This window comes from Carcharhinus amblyrhynchos, chromosome 2, assembly GCF_965287045.1.
Source record: "Carcharhinus amblyrhynchos chromosome 2, sCarAmb.v2.hapA, whole genome shotgun sequence".
Lineage (NCBI taxonomy): Eukaryota > Metazoa > Chordata > Chondrichthyes > Carcharhiniformes > Carcharhinidae > Carcharhinus > Carcharhinus amblyrhynchos.
This window is the reverse complement of record NC_137325.1, coordinates 18,178,591-18,197,635: the sequence shown is the minus strand read 5'-3', so window position 1 is coordinate 18,197,635 and position 19,045 is coordinate 18,178,591. Positions and strand designations below refer to the sequence as shown.

The following is a 19,045-nucleotide window of genomic DNA, read 5'->3' as shown; positions in this document are numbered from 1 at the left end:
GCTTCCTTTTTGCCCCTTCTGATTTTTGGAATTACTTTCAGTATTTCAACACTCCAAGATCTCGGTATTGCTCCAATCCTTTTGTTCCACTGTTGGGAGTATTGCTGTCAAGGTCTGAAACTCTGGCATGCCCTCCCTGAACCTCTCCTTTAACACAGTTCTTCTAACAACCACTTCACCAAGCTTTTGGCTATCTGTTTGAACATCTCTTGAAGTAATTCAATACTGATTTGAGTCTGATAATGTGAAGTGCTTTGGGCATTTTACTAAGGTAAAGGTGAGATATAAATGCATGTTGTTAATTGTCTGATGTCAGATGCGCCCAATCGGAACAACTTTCCTCTGAATGATGCCAGCGAGTTTGGGGGGGTTTTATTATTACACTTGATTAGCCTTCAGCTCAAATATCCTAGCGTGCAAGTACCACTGTAATAAAATCTAAGGCACATGTCTGATAATCAGCATCCTTTCAGGGATAAGTATGGACTAATACGTGAAAGCAGTCAAGACAGGCGAACAATGGTTACATTCCACCTCATGGCCTCCATACATTAGTCCCAACCTTGGCAGCAACCCAATGTGTAAAGTATGTTAGGCAGGCACAAAACAAGGTGGAGCGCAACCAGCACCTCCACATTGATAAAGGTTGTAAACAAAGTGATGTTTCATGTCTGAGTGAACCTGAAGCTTATGTTTGGCACCGAAAAAGTCCATTTCTATTTGCTTCGCAAGGCAGAATAACTTCACCAAGCTCATAATGCAAGCTGTCAGCGTGTGTTTCAGCACTCCGGCTCCTGCTTTTCTCATTCCTTCATTTTTTAGTGCCATAATCACTGGACTGGAACACTTCATTGTCCCACGCTAGGCTTGTGTGAGCTCGAAACTCTTAAGAGTTTGACAAGTTGTTTTAACCCAGTTGTGGTTGGCTTAGCTTCACGTGAACCCTTACTCACCTCAGGTAAGTCTCCAAGGAGCTTGTCCAGTGTTTCCCAGCGCTGGGCCTGCAGCTGGGCAAAGGGCCACTTGGGGCCTTCTGTTCCCACGGCTAGAGATCAGAGGTTGCCGGTTTTAAAACAAAAATAATCAGGATCACACATCTCCCTTTTTGTTAGTTTATTATTTCAGAAAACAACTGATCAAAGGGAAGGAGGGCTCTTGCCAAGGCTGCAACTTGTTTGGGTGAAATGTAGATGCTTGCAAATGCCATAACTTCTCAAACGTGCTTCCGACTATCCCACATCCTCCTCAATACCTTGGCGACAGCAAATACTCTAAGTGGAGTCAAATCCTGTGTTGTCTCAGTTCAAAAAAAACACAAGTAGCCAATAAATTCTGAAGAATTGTTGACAGGACTTCCCAAGACCAGCGCATTCGCAAACCTGCTTCAGTGAAATCATTTTAAGCTCAGTGCTAGGCTCACTTATGCCTCTGAGGCAGGAGGCTGTGAGGTCAAGTCTGGCTCCAGAAGCTTTAAGTACACAATGGGACTGAGCGCTGAGGAAATGCTGTATGCTCAGAGATGTCCTCTTTGGTTAAACTGTGGTCCCGTCTGCTTTCTTGGGTGAGTATATAAAAAAAACTGCCTGCCAATACTGGAATTTTGATTTTATTTGATTTATTATCGTCACATATATTAGTATACAGTGAAAAGTATTGTTTCTTGCACGCTATACAGACAAAGCATACCGTTTATAGAGAAGGAAACAAGAGAGTGCAGAATGTAGTGTTACAGTCATAGCTAGGGTGTGGCTAAAGATCAACTTAATGCAATGGAGGCCCATTCAAAAGTCTGATGGCAGCAGTGAAGAAGCTGTTCTTGAGTCGGGTGGTACATGATCTCAGACGTCTGTATCTTTTCCCCTACAGAAAAAGGTGGGAGAGAGAATGTTTGGTGTGCATGGGGTCCTTAATTATGCTGGCTGCTTTTCCAAGGCAGTGGGAAGTGTAGATGGTGTCAAGAATTCAACTGGCTGATATTTATCCATCGCTCATTATCAGTAAAACCAGTAATCTGGTTGTCACACTTCACTGTTTGTGGAACTTAGCCACGTGCAAAAGTATTTCAAAAGTTCTTCGTCTGGCTGTAAAGTGGTTTGGGTCTTCCTGGCAGTTTGTGTAAGCGGTGAGATGTATGAAAGTTTTTAAGTTTAAGATATATTTATTAGTGTGACAAGTAGGCTTAGATTAACACTGCAATGGAGTTATTGTGAAAATCCCCTAGACATCACACTCTGGCACCTGTTCTAGTACACTGAGGGAGAATTTGGTATGGCCAACGAACCTAACCAGCATGTCTCTCGGACTGTGGAGCATCCGGAGGAAACTCACGCAGAAACGGGGAGAACGTGCAGAGTCTGCATAGACAGTGACCCAAGACGGGAATCGAACCTGGGTCCATGGTGCTACGAGGCAGCAGTGTTAACCACTGTGCCACCGTACCATCCGTAACAGTGCTAAATGTTTGAGGGTGCATCATGTTCCTTGGGAACTATGGAGTTTAGCCTCCGCTCTGTATTGCTCCGTTGCTGCCAATGGGCCAAATTTTCTCCACGAGTTTTCCCAGCCTCTGGCCTAACCAATTCCAAAAATTTGGCCTTGGTCTTGTTGTGAGCTGCATGATATGATAATAGTGGAAGACAGTAGTCCCAGGACAACATGGAAGTAGCTTTAATAGAGTTAGTTTGTATGAATAGTATCTTTACCTGGAGGCCATCTTGTGAGTAAATGTTTTGGCACTTGCCCTCATGACTTAGCAAGTCTTATCCATCTGAATCATATAAAATTAGAAGGTAACAGATTGAGGCGTGCTGAGCTAGCTGAAATGATGAGAGGGTGTTCTGGAATTGACCACAACACAATTGCAGAGATTGCGGGACGAGGGGAGATCCTGGTTCCTGCTCCTCATCACCCTACTGCAGCTTGTACTCTTTGTACCTTCCCTTTCATTGGCATGGGATGAATTTGGATTGAATGTGATCTTTTTAAACAGTGACTCGGAGCTCACACATGAACAACAAGGTGAAGCATGTGCAACGTAGGAAGTGGTTCTGGAGCGCAGGGAAGATAGACTTCTGTGATTTGTGAGAAAGCAAAAATCCAACATCTACTTCTGAGCTGGGGAAGGGAGAAAATTGTGTCAGTTCCTGTTGATAGATGTTAAGCACCTAGTCGTTTAAGGTACTGAGGTTAATAGGTGTTGGATATTGATTGGTTAATTATACTCAGATGTGTATATAAAGAAGAGTCAGTCAATACTGAGAGAGATTGTGTTAGAGTGGAGAAGTGAACTGTCTAATAAAACAAACTCAACCAAAGAATCCTGGTCTCAGTGTAGTCTTCACAGCCAGGCCTGTGAGGTTTTTCTAACAAATGTGCAATAAATAAAAGGCAGAGAAGGTGTTTTGTTCCACATCATCTTCTCTTGAGAAGCAGTGTTTGTTTGATAGAATGATCTGTTTGACAAAATTTATGGCACTGCGTCATTTCTGGAAAATATTTGTGCTCTTTATGCGGGTGCCTCATGGACACTTTCTCCTTGAGAATCCTGCCTTTTCTCTATTTTTAAAGTGAGCAGTTCCTCATTTTAAGCTCCCTCTTTAATGGTCACCTGATCACGCACAATTAGTCAAGCAAGCAGCTGTTTTCCTTTCCAGAAATTTCCGCTGCTGTTCTGGAGATGATGTGCAGATGCTGGCGTAAACACAGTAGGAAGTCTCACAACACCGGGTTAAAGTCCAACAAGTTTATTTGGCAGCTAGAGGTGGTGTTTGCTCCCAAATAAACCTGTTGGATTTTAACAGGTGTTGTGAGACGTCTTGCTCTGGAGATGGCCAGTAGGAGGCACATGGGGTGACTTAGATTTCTCTCTTTTCCCAAGGATGTGAGCAAACCTCCTCTGGTTGCTCCAGTGACCCCACTGAAACCTGGAGAATAACAGAGAGTTTGTACATGGTTTTTTTTTCTCCATCTTTTGGATAAGAAATTAAAGAGAGGCCCTTTCAGGTGTAGGTAAATTGCCCCATTGTTCTATTCAAGGAACAGAGTTCTCCCTCAACCAACATTACCTATAAAAGGACAGATCTTATCAGACAGCTGTTTGTGGATTCCTGCTCTGTACAAATTGACTATCCTACTTACGACAATAAGTACGTGAATAGCTGTAAACGCCTTTGGGATCAATGCTACCCAGTTCTTCATATGTAGTCTCACTGATGTTCTGCAAATTGAAGCACAACCTCCCCACTTTTATATTCAATTCCCCTCACAATAAATGATAATCTTCTATTAGCTTTCCCAATTACTTACTAAACCTGCATTCTGGCCTTTTGTGATTCATGCACTTGGACACCCAGATTCTTCTGCACTTCAGAGCACTGTATTCTCTCACTATTTAGTGCTTCCCAGTACCGCACCAAACCAGCCTCCCATCTATTAACTCTGCCAGCATAATTAAGGACCCCACGCATTCCGGACATTCTGTCTTCCACCTTCTTCCTTCAGGAAAAAGATACGAAAGTCTGAGGTCATGTACCAACTGACTCAAGAACAGCTTCTTCCCTGCTGCTGTCAGACTTTTGAATGCACTTACATTGCATTAAGTTGATCTTTCTGTACACCCTAGCCATGACTGTAACATTACATTCTGCACTCTCTCGTTTCCTTCTCTATGAATGGTATGTTTTTGTCTGTATAGTGCACAAAAAACAATACTTGTCACATGTATTAACATAGTGAAAATAAATCAAATCAAACCAAGAAATGTCAGCCTGAATTACATGATTATGTCTCTAGGAGTAGGAATTGAAGACTTGGTGAAGGATTTTCCAGTTGTAACCAGCCTACGCAGCGCGGTGGCACAAAGGTCAGCAGCTGCTGCCTGCCAATGCTGGGAACTTGGGTTCAATTCCTGCCTTGGGTAATCGTCTGTGTGGAATTTGCACCTCCTCCCCGTGTTTGTATGGGTTTCCACTGGATGCTCCAGCTTCCTCCCACAATCCGGAGATTTACCGGTTAGGCGGATTGGTCATGTTAGTTGCTCCTTACTGTCCAAAGATGTGTAGGTTAGGTGGATTAGCCATGGTAAATGTGTGAGGTTACATAGCTAGGGCAGGGGAGGGGGCCTGGGTAAGATGCTCGTTGGAAGATTCAGTGCAGGATTTAAGAGTTATAAAGTAGGAGATAAAGTTCTGGGAAGGAACTCCAGAGTTTTGATCCGAAACAGTTATGGATATGGCTGTGAATTCCATTTTATTGCCTTGCTCCTTGAGCGAATTTGCATGTTAACATTATCTTTCTTTTACTTGCAGGCCAAGTACGCAGGACTCATCTTCCGTCATGAAGGCTGGCCTCTCTGTGTCCACGAGAAAGTGGTGGTGCAGTTAGCCTCTCTGCACAGAGTTCCTCTTAAGGCTGGGGATTTTTACATACAGATTGTACCGCAGGGGAACCAGTCCGCCAAATTGGTGCTAAAATGTCTCTCTGGAAACGGGCAGTCCTTGGAAGAAGTTCTTGTCCCCGAGTGCATCTACCCAAACGTCTTCACCATGGAGTTTCTAGAAAATGTGAACCGTGAGAGGAACTATTCGCTGCACAGCTGCCTTCTGACAAGTGGCACCTCTGTCCTGAGAGTACATTGGAAGAACGTCATCAACCCTGCGTTTGTTAACAAGCCAAAAACCACGCTGAGCCATCCCTGCTACAGCGCGGTTCACCATGACCAGTTGATAGACACCAGCGTCACCACGGCGAAGATGCCTCAAATCACAGAAAGTGGCAACTCGCCGGACCATTGCGCGCCTGGTGACGTGACGCTTTTGTCTGAGAAATCAGCAATTTTGGACAATAAAATGAACAGCGGAACCCATTTATCGGGGAGCACTCAACCTTTCGAAAGCGACGTCAAACAGGAGCCTTCCAAAGTATCCGGTGAAGGAGACTGTTTATTGTTGCCACATAATTCTAATGACACCGAAGTGTCTCCTTTACCGAATTTAGTTCGACCACTTTCTGTGGAGAGGCCAACAGTTAATGATGAAATTCTGGTGGTTCCTGTGACCGAGAGCAGGATTAATACCAAAGTTTTAACCTTTGCCACAGACTTGAGCAGTCCGTGCCAACGGAGGTTGCAGCATCGAGACTCCATGTACCTTGAAACAAGGCGCCTTTTCAGAAAATCGTACATGGAGGCTTTGCAGAACCCAATGCAACTGGGCTTCAGTTCTGAGGAGTCTATCGTTGAGGAAAGCACGGAGCATAAAACTGTAGCGATCGGTAACGGAAAGTTAAGGCCATACACGAACAGGGTTGGTGAAAAGCAGAACCGTAAGCACAACCTGCACGCTGACCGGTCCAAAGCTAAAGGAGGGAATGAAGAGGTCAGGAGCAACCAGCACTGCCAAGACCCAACTGAGCCTGTGACGTTGCAAGAGAGTCCTTCTGTGACTGACAGCAGAACCTGTCGCAGGAGGTCCAAGTCTTTGGATTTGGCCTCCAAGAACTTACAGGACAAAGCACTTAGGACAAGATCCTCCTCTGGCGATTCCTCGCGAAATCAAAAGAAAGTATTAAACGGACACTCAGCAGAACCTGGGAAGTTGGAGACGGATGGGTGTTTGGTCAATGCTGGAAGCAGCTCCGCTACTCCAGGTAAAACCCTGCGGCCGGCATCTTCCTGTGCAATCTGTCACCGGTGTAAACAGGGACTCCGGAGAGGTTGCCAAAAGTCCATTGGCAGGAAGATTCCCAGCCCGCGGGTGGGACTGGAAAATCCGGCCCCGCAGTTTGAACTTGTCCATTTAAATCACTGTCAAATCTTAAAATGTCATCAAGGGGCTACAGCACATGGTGATCATGGAATTTCCATGTAGCAGGAGATCAACTGGAGCAATGGTTGCTCTTTAAGGAAAATCTGAAATCAAATTTTGGCCATAAATTGTATATGTTTTTCTTTTATATCCCATCCCATTGTTCATTGACCTATGGGGATAGGGCCTGGGTTGCATTTGTGGGTGGTGCAGACTCGATGGGCTGAATGGCCTCCTTCTACACTGTAGGATTCTATGCTATGACTGACCCCAGAATCCACTGTGGCCTTGTTTAGATTGCAGGTTTGTGTCGAATTAACTGACTCACAGAGTCAGAGTCACAAGCGGGGAGTTGTGAGGCGAGGCAGAGATGAAACCGGTTGCAATGCTCTTGATTTTCCTGATTGTGTTGGGATGCCGATGTCGACCTCAATTCCGGATCAGGAACCCCGGGAGTGGCTGTGGGTGGAATGACAGATGCAATTATCTTGAAGGTTTCAAATTAAAAGAAGCTGCCTCAAGGAGCTGGGTCCAGTTAAAGATGGTGACTGGATCAGGCGGGGGGTGGGGGGGGTGCCTCATCGGGGGGGGCCCACCCAGTGTGGAGGCAGGTCCACTGGGAGAGGTGGGTGGTGCTGAGGCAGGTAGGACAGTGCAAGTGGTCATATTACATTGCAAAGACCACAGCAGCCAGGACAGGAGTTGGTTGTCATAGAATCACTACAGTACAGAAAGAGTCCATTCGGCCCATCGAGTCTGCACCGGCCACAATCCCCCCAGGCCCTATTCTTGGTTGTGGTTTCATCCTTTTCATCTCGGTAGTGCTGTTATGGAGGCTGTCCCTAACTCACCACCTGAGGACTGCCCTTAAAATGTCGGTTCCCTCCACACATGGTGGGGTGTAAATCTAACAGCAGGGAGATCCCGCTGCCATCTGGAGGTGATCCTTAATTGTGTCACTAATTGGCACAGTTGTCTGCTGCCTCATTGGAGCCAACTTCTGACTGTCTTCCCTGCCTACCCTGATAAATCTGTCTTTCTATTATTGCTACCAAAGTGGATAGCCTTACATTTATCCAGCAGCAGAAGTAGGAATGATTCAGGGAGCTATCCCAATGCAGCTCAGCGCTATTATCCCATCTTTCTCCCTACTCCCCCACTGCCGCCACAGTCTCCACAGGGAAAACTCAGTCCCCTGTCCCTGGGGATGGGAGGTAAACTGGGCTTCCCACCCATGGTGCTGATGCAGTGATCTTTGTTGGAAAGGAGTGGGAATGTGACAATCCCCTCCCAAGGGCAAGTAGCAAAAGCTACTAACGTAACATGAGGTAACACATCTCTTCCGGTCCATTGCATCCAATCTGTAACAGAAAGCCCTTTCGATCATGGTCATTGTTGGGCTAAGCAGGGGAGAGGGAAATGGGAACTTGGGGCTAACTGGAGGTGAGGGTGGCCACTCTTGCTTATATTAGACACAAGTTCCCCAATGGCAACCCAATATTCATGGACGAGAAATCTTGCCTCTCCTTCCCGAGACTCCGACCTCGAACCTTTTGACTCAGAGGTGGGAATGTTACCATTGGGTGAAGGCTCAGCCTAGGTTAGAGAGGAGGAATTTCAGCCAGATTCTTGGTTCTGATTACAGACCAGCAACCTCGGCTGCATACTTGTGAGGGAGATCATTAGCTATAGTCCCCGAGAAACCATTATCCATGAGAAGAGTCAAACCATGAGGAGCCAGTGGCATCCCTCTCTGTTATAGAATGGAAGTAGCTACATATCTTGAGGGGCACAGTTCCACATCAAGCACAAACTACCACAGCCAATATTGGGATTGAACCCATGCTGTTGGCATCATTGTGCAGCATCTGTAAACCATCTAGCCAACTAAACTTTCTATGTGTACAGAGTGGACAAGGAAAGGCTTTACCCTTTGACAAACCCCATGACCAATTGATTTACTCTCTAGGCTAACAAAGTTTAAAGTTTATTTGTTGGTGTCACAAGTATCTTACATTAACACTGCAATGAAGTTACTGTGAAAATCCCCCAGTCACCACACTCCGCCGTCCGTTTGGGAACGCAGAAGGAGACTTTAGCATGGTCAATGCACCTAACCAGCACGCCTTTCGGACTGTGGGAGAGAACCTCAGCACCCGAAGGAAACCCATGCAGACATGGGGAGAACTTGCAAACTCCACACAGACAGTGACCCAAACTGGGAATTGAACCCGAGCCCCTGGCACAGTGAGGCAGCAGTGCTAACCGCTGTGCCACCCTGCTGCCTATAAATAATGGCTTTAGAGGCTTGGTACTGGAGAGTGACTAAAATTGTGCAACTATATCTTAACAAGGAGCCAACAATTTCAAGAAAGGAAAAGGGAACAGAATTGTCAGATAAAAATGCAGAACAATGTGCCATTTCACAGACGGCCCAATTGCGCTGGCACATATAATCCGATGGCTGTCTTGAATAAGCTTAGCATTGGAGGTTTCAGCTGTCAGAATCACTTTAAGCTGTTGTCATTCTGATGTGAAAGTAAGCCTTAAATTGCTGGAAAGATCTGCAGATGTGTAGTTAAATGGTCGATGAGTGTAAAAGGGTGTCGACCTCTTATCTTTAAAATCTGAGAGAAATGTCTAGTTGTAGGGAAACAATGGTTGGTTCACATTAACCTTTGACACTGTCCAACTGACTCTGCTCAATGCTTTTGATGTAATTATGAAAAAAAGGTCAAAGTAACATGCAAGAATGTTGTCTTCTGTTTATTATTCTTTGCAAGGAAAATTGACATTTTCTGAAGCTATGTGGCGTACTTACATGGAATTCTACAACGTTTACAGAACATTCAGCCCAGTTATGCTGGTATTTAAGTCAAGTTTATTTATTAGTGTCACAAGTAAGCTTACATTAGCACTGCAATGAAGTTACTGTGAAAATCCTTTAGTTGCCACACTCCAGCATCTTTTCGGGACCACTGACGGAGAATTTAGCACGGCCAATGCACCTAACCAGCACGAGGGAGGAAACAGGAGCACCTGGTGGAAACCCATGCAGACACGGGGAGAAGGTGCAGACTCTGCACACACACATAGTGACCCAAGCTAGGAATTGAACCCAGGTCCCTGCGCTGAGGCAGCAGTGCTAACCATTGTGCCACCGTTATGCTCTAATGAGCCATTTTCCACTATAACTTCGTAGAGCCCTATCTGTGTGTCTTCTATTCCTTTCTCTGTCATGTGTTTACCTGTTTCTTCTTAACTGAGTCTTGTTATCTTAGCCACTCCTTGTGACAGTGAGTTCCACACTCTCACCTGCCTATGAGTAAGTTTCTCCTGAATCAACTTATTAGTGGCCATCTTTGATTGGCCCTTAGTTTTGTACTCTCATTACATCTGGTAACATCCTCTCTACGTTACCCGAATTAACCCTTTTATAATTTAAAAGCCTCTTATCAGGTGACCCCTCTGTCTTCTCTTTCCCAGAAAAAAAGAGTCTGGGCCTGTTGGTCCTTACCTGATAGTTACAGTCGCTCGATCATCTTTTACCTTTCACCTTTGTCCTGCACTTTCTCTAATGCCTCTACATCCTTTTTGGAGGTCATTACTATGCACAGTACTCTAATGTTGCCTATCCAATGTAGGAATTACACACGCAATCCACAATGTCCGTGCAACCAGAGAGCAAACTGTTGAAAGGGGAACAAAATTAGTGACAAGGTGAGTCTCAGCACCTGTTGCCAGCCTGCCTCCACTGGCCTTTTACCAGTGGTAGGATAGGTGTTGGGTGGCTTGCTTCTCCTTTTGTCACTTGAAACCCTTAAATGGACACTCACGTGTCTTCTCCCACTGCCGCTGGTATTGTACTAGCAGAGGGATGTATCCACAATGTTGAGAGACTGCCAGGTAAACTCTCATGACCTAGATGTGTAGGCTCAGGGTTCTTTATTAGTCATCCTATGGTCAAAGGAGGGCAGGTGGAAATTTAAATTAAATTCATATAAATCTGGTATTAAAAGCTTTTTTGGTAATTGTAACTACCCATCAATGCCCTGTAGGGAAAGAAATCTGCATCTGCTGTCCTCAACTAGCCTAGAGCACATGTGACTCTTAAATGTGACTCAGTTGTGTCTAGTCTCTTTAAATTAATAAAACTGGATGGACAACCCAGTAGCAACCTAGCTACAGAAATAACAATGGCACATCCCAGCACTGTAGACCCTACAAAGTCACCCTTCCTAACATTTGGAGGCCCATGCCAAAATTTGGCAGATCTACCCTACAGAGTAGTCCAGTAATATCCTGCCATTGTCTCTAAGGTATGATGCCATGAGTATGGCTATGTCCTAATCACCATCACCACCAGAGATCCTGACTGCGGCAGTCCCACAGAATAAGAAGGCAGTGCTGCACTGTGCCATCCTTAGGACTGGGTTTGACATCTCATCCCATCTGTCTCCTCATATATGCTATACTCCAGATGACTAAGTGATAAAAGATAATTGGAGCCAATCTGTACATACTTGTAGAAGTTTTTATTTACTGAGATATGGGTCAGATTCTCTGGCCTCCCTGTGGTGTGTTTTTAGGGGGCGGGAGGTGGCACAGCATTGGCTGGCAGTGGGATCTTCTAGTCCTGCCTCTATCAATGGGATTTCTCATTGATTCCATTCCAGGCTGCCAAGAAATCCATGCTGGAGATGTGTCGTCAGTGGGAGTAGATGGTCCCACTGGCGTGAAGAGCTGGAAGATTTTGTCCTTGCATTCCAAGTTTTTCCTCCTGAACCCACCACCACAGTTTCAGTCTGTTCCTAGGTGTTAATTTTTGCAGAGTTACAAAGCCAGAGCACAGAGTGGATGGGGAATGTCCGTCATCCATCTCCTTGCTTGTTCCACAACCAATTCAAATTGAATCCCACTTATAGTCCCCATAGAAGAGACATACAAGATCCAAACTGACAAGAACAGGCATTCTACCTGACCTCCCGCTAGGAACACAAGTGATTACTAGTTACTGTCCATCGCCTGATTACAATTAAACATAATTAATGTATAATTAACAGTGGGGGGTGGTCATAAAATATGCCAGGATATTCCTGACCTATATTTGGCTCAATTAACTTTAACAGTAAGCAAATTGTTTGGCCATTTACCTTCAGTTCAACTCAATTCAATATATTACACTTTATTGTCCTTAATATCCCACTATCTCTCTGCTACCAAAAAGCCCCAGCCCAAAGAGACCTCCCACTTTCCCCGGCCCAGCTCGCTCCTGTTCAGAGATAGTCTAGCTCGGAAGCCCCCTACTGAACAGTAGTAGCTCCAACGCAGAGACATTCATCTCCTAGGCTGCCCATTTGCACGTCTGGTGCTAATTGAAGAACTGATCCAGGAAGAAGATTATTATAGAGAGATGAGGAATGCATTTGGACCCCTGAGTTTCAGTTGATAGCCAAGCCAAGCCACTCCAGCCCTCCTGACCACTGTACCTGGATCTCCTCACCTGCATGAAGCCCTCTTTCTGTTGCTGCCACCTTGTTACCTTATTGGTGTGGTGTAGTTACGTTTTCTACACAGCTACAATGAACACATTTCAAAAGTTTCCACGTTAATCCAAGTTTCTTTCCCTTTATGTTATTTGGATTTGAACTTGTCCAAGTCAATGTCCCCTTAGATGCATTTCCCAACAGAAGCTACTGCATAATATTTAGGATCCATCCTGAGCCCATTGGGACTGCAAAACAATGATAATCCCTAACCACTGCAACTATCTGAGTACAACGTGACAATTAAACCCAGGATATTCTGAGTAAATGAAGTTTACTCATAATTTCTAAACAAATTTACTGGTCAGTGCGTGGCAAGCATGGAATCCTAACTGGAACGTTTGTGGTAAATACAAACCGTAAGATGAATTCTTAGTGGTGGTTAATATAAAGTCATAGAGCAATACAGCATGGAAACAGACCATTCATCGTCCATGGTGTCCTCCCAGCTAGTCCCAATTGCGTGCATTTGGCCCATATCCCTCTAATCCTTCTCCATCCATGTATTTATCCAAATGCTTTTTAAATGTTGCTATTGTCCCTGCCTCAACCACTTCCTCTGGCAGCTCATTCTACATACGCATTACCCTCTGTGTGAAGAGGTTGCCCTTCAAGTCTCTTTTAAATCTTTCCCCTTGCACTTTAAACCTATGGCCTCTAGTTTTCAATTCCCCTTCCCTGGAAAAAGCCAGAATTTTACCATCCTGCCCACCATTACGAATTGGAGCAGGCGAGAGATGGACCGTGGCAAGGTCCATTGACCCTGGGCAGGATTTTATGGTTTTGGGATGAGTGAGGCCATACAATCCCTCCCTATGTGCATTCACCCTAATTAAGCCCCTCATAATTTTATACACCTCAGTAAAGTCACCCCTCATTCTCCTACGTTCCAAGGAATGAAGTTCTGTTTTTAACATACAACCAGTGGCAGGAAAACAGTTCTACTTTTTATGTTATGTCACTGCCCTGCACATAACAATATTCAATAAATCGTCAAGAAAAACATTTTTAGGGGGTTTTCATCTAAATGGACCTCAACAATATAAAGCACTGCCTCTTCATTCACATGGTCAATTTGAGTGACGGAGAACATTGCATCTGTTTAATGTTTACCTCGGAGAACATGGAAGTTAGCTGTGGCGTGATATCTACCTGGGAAGTGGATCCACTTTAAGCCAGCATAAACTTGGCAGCACACTGGAATTGCTCAATGTAGGTTAGATTTCAATCTCACTTCCAAGCGTCAGTGTAAGCAAGGCTTCACATGAATGTCTCAGTTTAATAAGCCTGAGAGCACACAATTGCTATCCTTCTCTGCACTATTCTGCCCCGCATGTTGGAGATGTGGTACACCTTGATACCTTTGGGGAGGCATGGCCTAATGATATTATCGCTAGACTCTTAATCCAGAAACTCAGCTAATGTTCTGGGGACCTGGCTTCCAATCCCCCCCCCAATAGGATGGTGAGATTTGAATTCAATAAAAAATATTTGGAATCTACTGATGGCCATGAAGCCATTGTTGATTGTCAGAAAAACCCGCCCGGTTCTCTAATGTCCTTTAGGGAAGGAAATCTGCTGTCCTGACTTGGTCTGGCCTACATGTGACTTCAGAGCCACAGCAATGTGGTTGACTCTCAACTGCCCTCCGAGGGTAGCTAGGGATAGGCCACCCAACGATGCCCATGTCCCATGAGTGGATAAAAAAATTTGGCACAGTGGCACTGCTGCTTCACACCTTGGGTCACTGTCTGTGTAGAGTCTGCACGTTCTCCCTGCGTCTGCATGGGTTTCCTTCGGGTGCTCCAGTTTCCTCCCACAGTTCAAAAGATGTGCCGGTTAGGTGGATTGGTTGTGCTAAATTCTCCCTCAGTGCTCCCAAACAGGCGCCAGAGTGTGGCAACTAGGGGATTTTCACAGTAATTTCATTGTGGTGTTAATGTAAGCCTACTTGTGACACGAACAAATAAACTTTCAACTTTAATACGGTCCACAAGTGTGGTAGCAACAGCAACAACCCGCATCTATATAGCACCTTTAACGTAGAAACATATCTGAATGGACAGGACGATGATTAGATAAAGTTTGACACTGAGCGACAAATTAGGACGGTTGATCAAAAGCTTGGTCAAAGTGCAAGGAGCACCTTAAAGGAAAGAGAGGTAGAGAAATTTAGTGAAAAAATTCAGGAAGCGAGGGCCAAAGCCACTGAAGGTATGATCACCAACATTGGAGCGATGAAAGTTGGGGATGCACAGGAGGCCAGAGTCGCACAGATCTCTCACAGGTTTATGGGGCTGGGGGAGGTTATGTAGGTAACGAGTGGCGAGGCCTAGAAAGACTTGAAAACATGGATGAGAATTTTAGAATTGAGACACCGCTAATGTAGATTAGCCAGCACACGAGTGAAATGCAACAGGACTTAGTGTGGCCAGTGGAACTTCGGATGAGCTCAAGACCAGAATAGATGCTTCCAGAATGATTGAAGAAATGGCTTTGTAAACATTACTAATCCTAATTACTTCTGGCCTTCGCGTTTCAGAAACAAACCACCAACGGTTAAAGTGCAAAGGCCAAACGGCTGCCTCATTTTACTGTGCGTGTTTGTGATGCCTATTTGGAACAGCGTTTATATTTCACACGAATCTGACCAAACAGCTACATGTTTTTTTTTTGTAATCTCTCATCGCCTTCGAAAATGCTTTGCAGATATGTTGTGTTGCCAAGGGTCACAGGCGTGGGCAGAGAAAGCAGAGATCCCATGTAGAGAAATGAAAACCTTCACATCTTGGGCTCTGTGCCCAGTGGCTTATCAGCGTTCGTGTTTTAGGTTTTCAGCTTCAACACAAAATACGCGGAAAAAAAGAAGGCTTTCTGCAAATTACTTGCGCTTTATTTTGCTAGAGCTGTGCATCGTTTTATGGTGGAGCTTCTTTTGAGTCGTGTGACATTGCTTAATGGGATTGATTTGCTTTCCGCAGGTTCCTCCCAGAGTTGTGCAGCTGAGATGCAGAGGAAGAGCAGCTGCCAAGCAGTGTTGAGCCATACGTGGGAAGCCGCAGACGTTCCTCCTTCAGCACCTTGCCCTCGAGCCTCGCTGCAGGCCCAGGGCGCGACCCAAGCCTGCAGCAGCCTCCCTGCGACGGCCGCAGAGGTCAACGTGGACTTGCTACAATCAGGAGTCGCTCAGTTGCCAGGTTGGTGTGTGCACCCAGCAGAAAATTGACTTCAGGCAAAAGGAAAAGATTAAATGGAGGGGGCGGGAGGGGGGGTTGGTGTGTGGCGGGGGAAGTGGGGGTGGGAGAGGGGGATGGAAAGAAAGGGCCAGGTGAATTTAAAGCAAACACTCCTGTGGTTTTAGCTCAATTGTCAGTTAATTAAGTTCTTGGCCAATGCATCTGTAGAAAACCTTGAAATGTATAATGATGGTCATTCAGGCAAAGAGATACTGCATAACTTAGAACTACGTCACAGACTCCCCTGATTAGGCCCAACTGAAGCATTATGTTGTATCAATCAGGAATTTCACAGAATCCCTGCAGCGCAGAAGAAGGCCATTTGGCCCATCGACTCTGCACCGACAACAATCCCATCCAGGCCCTATCCGCATATATTTGCCCCGCTCATCCCTCTAACCTACGCTTCATGGGACACTAAGGGGCAATTTAGCATGGTCAATGCACCTAATCAGCACATTTTGGATTGTGGGAGGAAACCGGAGCACCCCGAGGAAACCCACGCAGACGTGGGGAGAACGAGTAAACTCCACACAGCCACCCAAGGCCGGAATTGAACCAGGGTCTCTGACACTGTGAGGCAGCAGAGCTAAGCACTGTGCCACACCATGCTGCCCTTAAAGCTTAGTCCATGGCCTAAGATAGGAAGAGGAAAAATTGCCATTAGTTCCCACTCTAAATGACTACTTGGACACTTAGGAACTTGGAGTTGAATCTGAACCCCAAAAAGAGGGTGACAGCCATGTAAAAAAAAAATGTGGAACAAGAACTGAACCAACCCCAAATCTGTAGATCATTGGTTTTAATGTTTAAAAGCAAATTGCTCCGGATGCTGGAATCTGATATGAAAAGAGAAGATGCTGGAAAATCTCAGCAGGTCTGGCAGCATCTGTAAGGAGAGAAAAAGAGCTGACGTTTTGAGTCCAGATGATCCTTGGGATGAGGGTTGGATGCCAGGCCCACTTGAAGGAGGTGGATTGCTCACTTATAATGAAGACACAGCTTTTATTCCAGCTGTCTTTTGAGTAAAGGAGTGAATTTTCCAGGCATTGGGAAGCTGAATCCATGGGGCAAATGCCTTTACAGCACTGCTTGTGCACCAGGAGAGGCATAAGTGTTTCCTCCAGACCCCAAAAGCTGCCTAGTTAACTCCCCTTGCCCAAACTATCTGTCCGCCCACCTTTGTGATCGGGATGCCCTCCTCACAGCCTCTCTCACTCCCTCAATACACCTACCTTTCCACATATGGTTCATCCTGTGAAGCAGGCTTCTTGTGCAAAAGGCCTGTTAGTGAGCCTCCTGGGTGGATGGAGACCCCACTGAAACCATGTCTGTTACTGGCTCTTTGAAAGAGTGATCCAACTTCTCTTTAACCTTGTGCTTGCAAGTTTTTAGCTTCACAAGTATTTGCTTTTCAAAAGCCATTATTGAACCTTCCACCACCTTTTCGACCTGTTGGATTACAATATCTTTATCCCCACCAACTAATGGGTGTCCGGACCCTGGATAAATAAGGATTGTGATACTCACTTGAATCGCCTGTTCTTGGCTCAGTTATAAAGAGTGGCTATTCTGGTCAGGTACTGCAGGAAGCTATGATGTGTGGTATGTAAGAGCATAAGAAATAGGAGCGGGAGTAGGTCACACTGCCTCTTTAACATCCTCCACCATTCATTATGAACATACCTGATCCTCTGCCTGGATTCCGCTTTCCTTCCATGTCTCCCATTCCCCTTGATTCCCTAAGAAAACCAAAAATCTGTCTTTAGCAATCTTAAATGTATTCAATGGTGGAGCCCAGGGGTAAAGAATTCCAAAGATTCAAAATACTTGGAGTGAAGGGCGGCACAGTGGTTAGCGCTGCTGCCTCACAGCGTTAGGGACCTAGATTCGATTCCCGGCTTGGGTCACTATCTGTGCAGAGTCTGCATGTTCTCTTCGCATGGAGTGTAGCAACTAGGGGATTTTCACAGTAACTTCATTGCAGTGTTAATGTAAGCCTACTTATGATATTAATAAATAAACTTCAAACTTTAAAAGATATTTCTCCTCATTAAAGTTGACTCTCCCCGAAACTTTGCCCCTTCTAGATTCCCCAGCTAGGGGGTAAACAATCTCCTAGGGTCTAGCCTGTCATTCCTCTTTGTAATCTTGCATGTTTCAGTGAAATAGAATAATAGAATTCCTGCAGTGCAGAAGGAGACCATTCAGCCCATCAATTCTGCACCGACTCTCTGACTGAGTATCTTACCCAGGCCCTTACCCCTGCCCTATCCCAGTAACCCCACACATTTACCATGGCTAATCCACATCTTGTGACACTAGGGGGCAATTTAGCATGGCCAGTCCACCCAACCCGCACATCCTTGGACTGTGGGAGGAAACTGGAGCACCCAAAGGCAACCCACATTCGTCTCCTCTCATGATTCAAAACCCCAGAGAAAAGAAGCTCAATTTTCTCAGTCTCTCATGATTGGACAACCCTCTCATCTAGGAATCAACCAAGCAAACCTTCACTGTATTGCTGCCAATATCCTTCCTTCAATATGGAGACCAAAACAGCATACACTGCTCCTGACGTTGTCTCACCAAAACCCTTTACAATTGTTACAAAATTCTTCATGCACTCCATCTACTTGCCATAAAGGCCAATGTTCCATTTGCCTTTCTAATTGCTTACTTTAACTGCATACAAACTTCTATGATTTCTGATACAAGTGCACCCAAATCTCTCTGAACATTATCATGTAAAAGATTCATGTCTTTTAGATAATATTCTACTTCACTATTCTCAATAACAAAGTGAACAACCACACATTTTTCACTCTACCTGCCGACATGTTGCCCATTCATTTATCCTATCTATGTCGCTTTGTTGTCTCTTTGTGTCCTCCTCAGTACTCGCATTTCTAGCTAGCTTTGTATCATCAGCAAACATTGAAATGTTACTCTTGGTTTCTTTGTCCATGTCATTAACCTAGAATGTTAATGATCTGGCACTGATCCTTGTGGCACTCAAGCCGTCACAGCCTTTCGACTTCAAAATGTCCCCTTATCCATACCCTCCCCTTCCAGTTTGCTAACCAATTCTCCATTCATGTTAATATATTACCCCAAATCCATGAGGTCTTATCTTGCCTATGAACTTGTTGTATAGCAACTTATTGAATGCCTTTTCAAAATCTATGAATGATCTCTAATCCTGCCATTGTCAACCGGATTTCCCTGTGCCACTGTGTGAGGGCGCCATCAGTGGGACCAGAAGATCTTGCCAGCATGAATGGCTGCAAATCTCGCCCTAATTATATTACATTTACTGGCTCCCTTTTATCTATCTTCATAGTTCTGTATGAATTAGGAATTAGGCCACTCGGCCCCTTGAGCTTGCTCTGCCATTCAACCAGATCATGGCTGATCTGGCTGTGACTTCACCTCCCCATTCCCACCTACCCTCATGACC

At 45.1% G+C, this 19,045-nt stretch overlaps 1 protein-coding gene across 2 annotated transcripts in view; it reads left to right on the top strand.

Moving 5' to 3' along the window:
• plekhg4b (pleckstrin homology domain containing, family G (with RhoGef domain) member 4B) overlaps window positions 1-19,045 on the top strand; it is a 179,468-nt gene that overhangs the window by 86,574 nt on the left and 73,849 nt on the right. For both annotated transcript variants that reach the window (XM_080202976.1, XM_080202968.1), the window contains exons 3-4: window positions 5,307-6,645; window positions 15,331-15,546. In XM_080202976.1, the coding sequence (XP_080059102.1) occupies window positions 5,307-6,645; window positions 15,331-15,546 (1,555 nt within the window). The remainder of the gene's footprint in view (window positions 1-5,306; window positions 6,646-15,330; window positions 15,547-19,045) is intronic.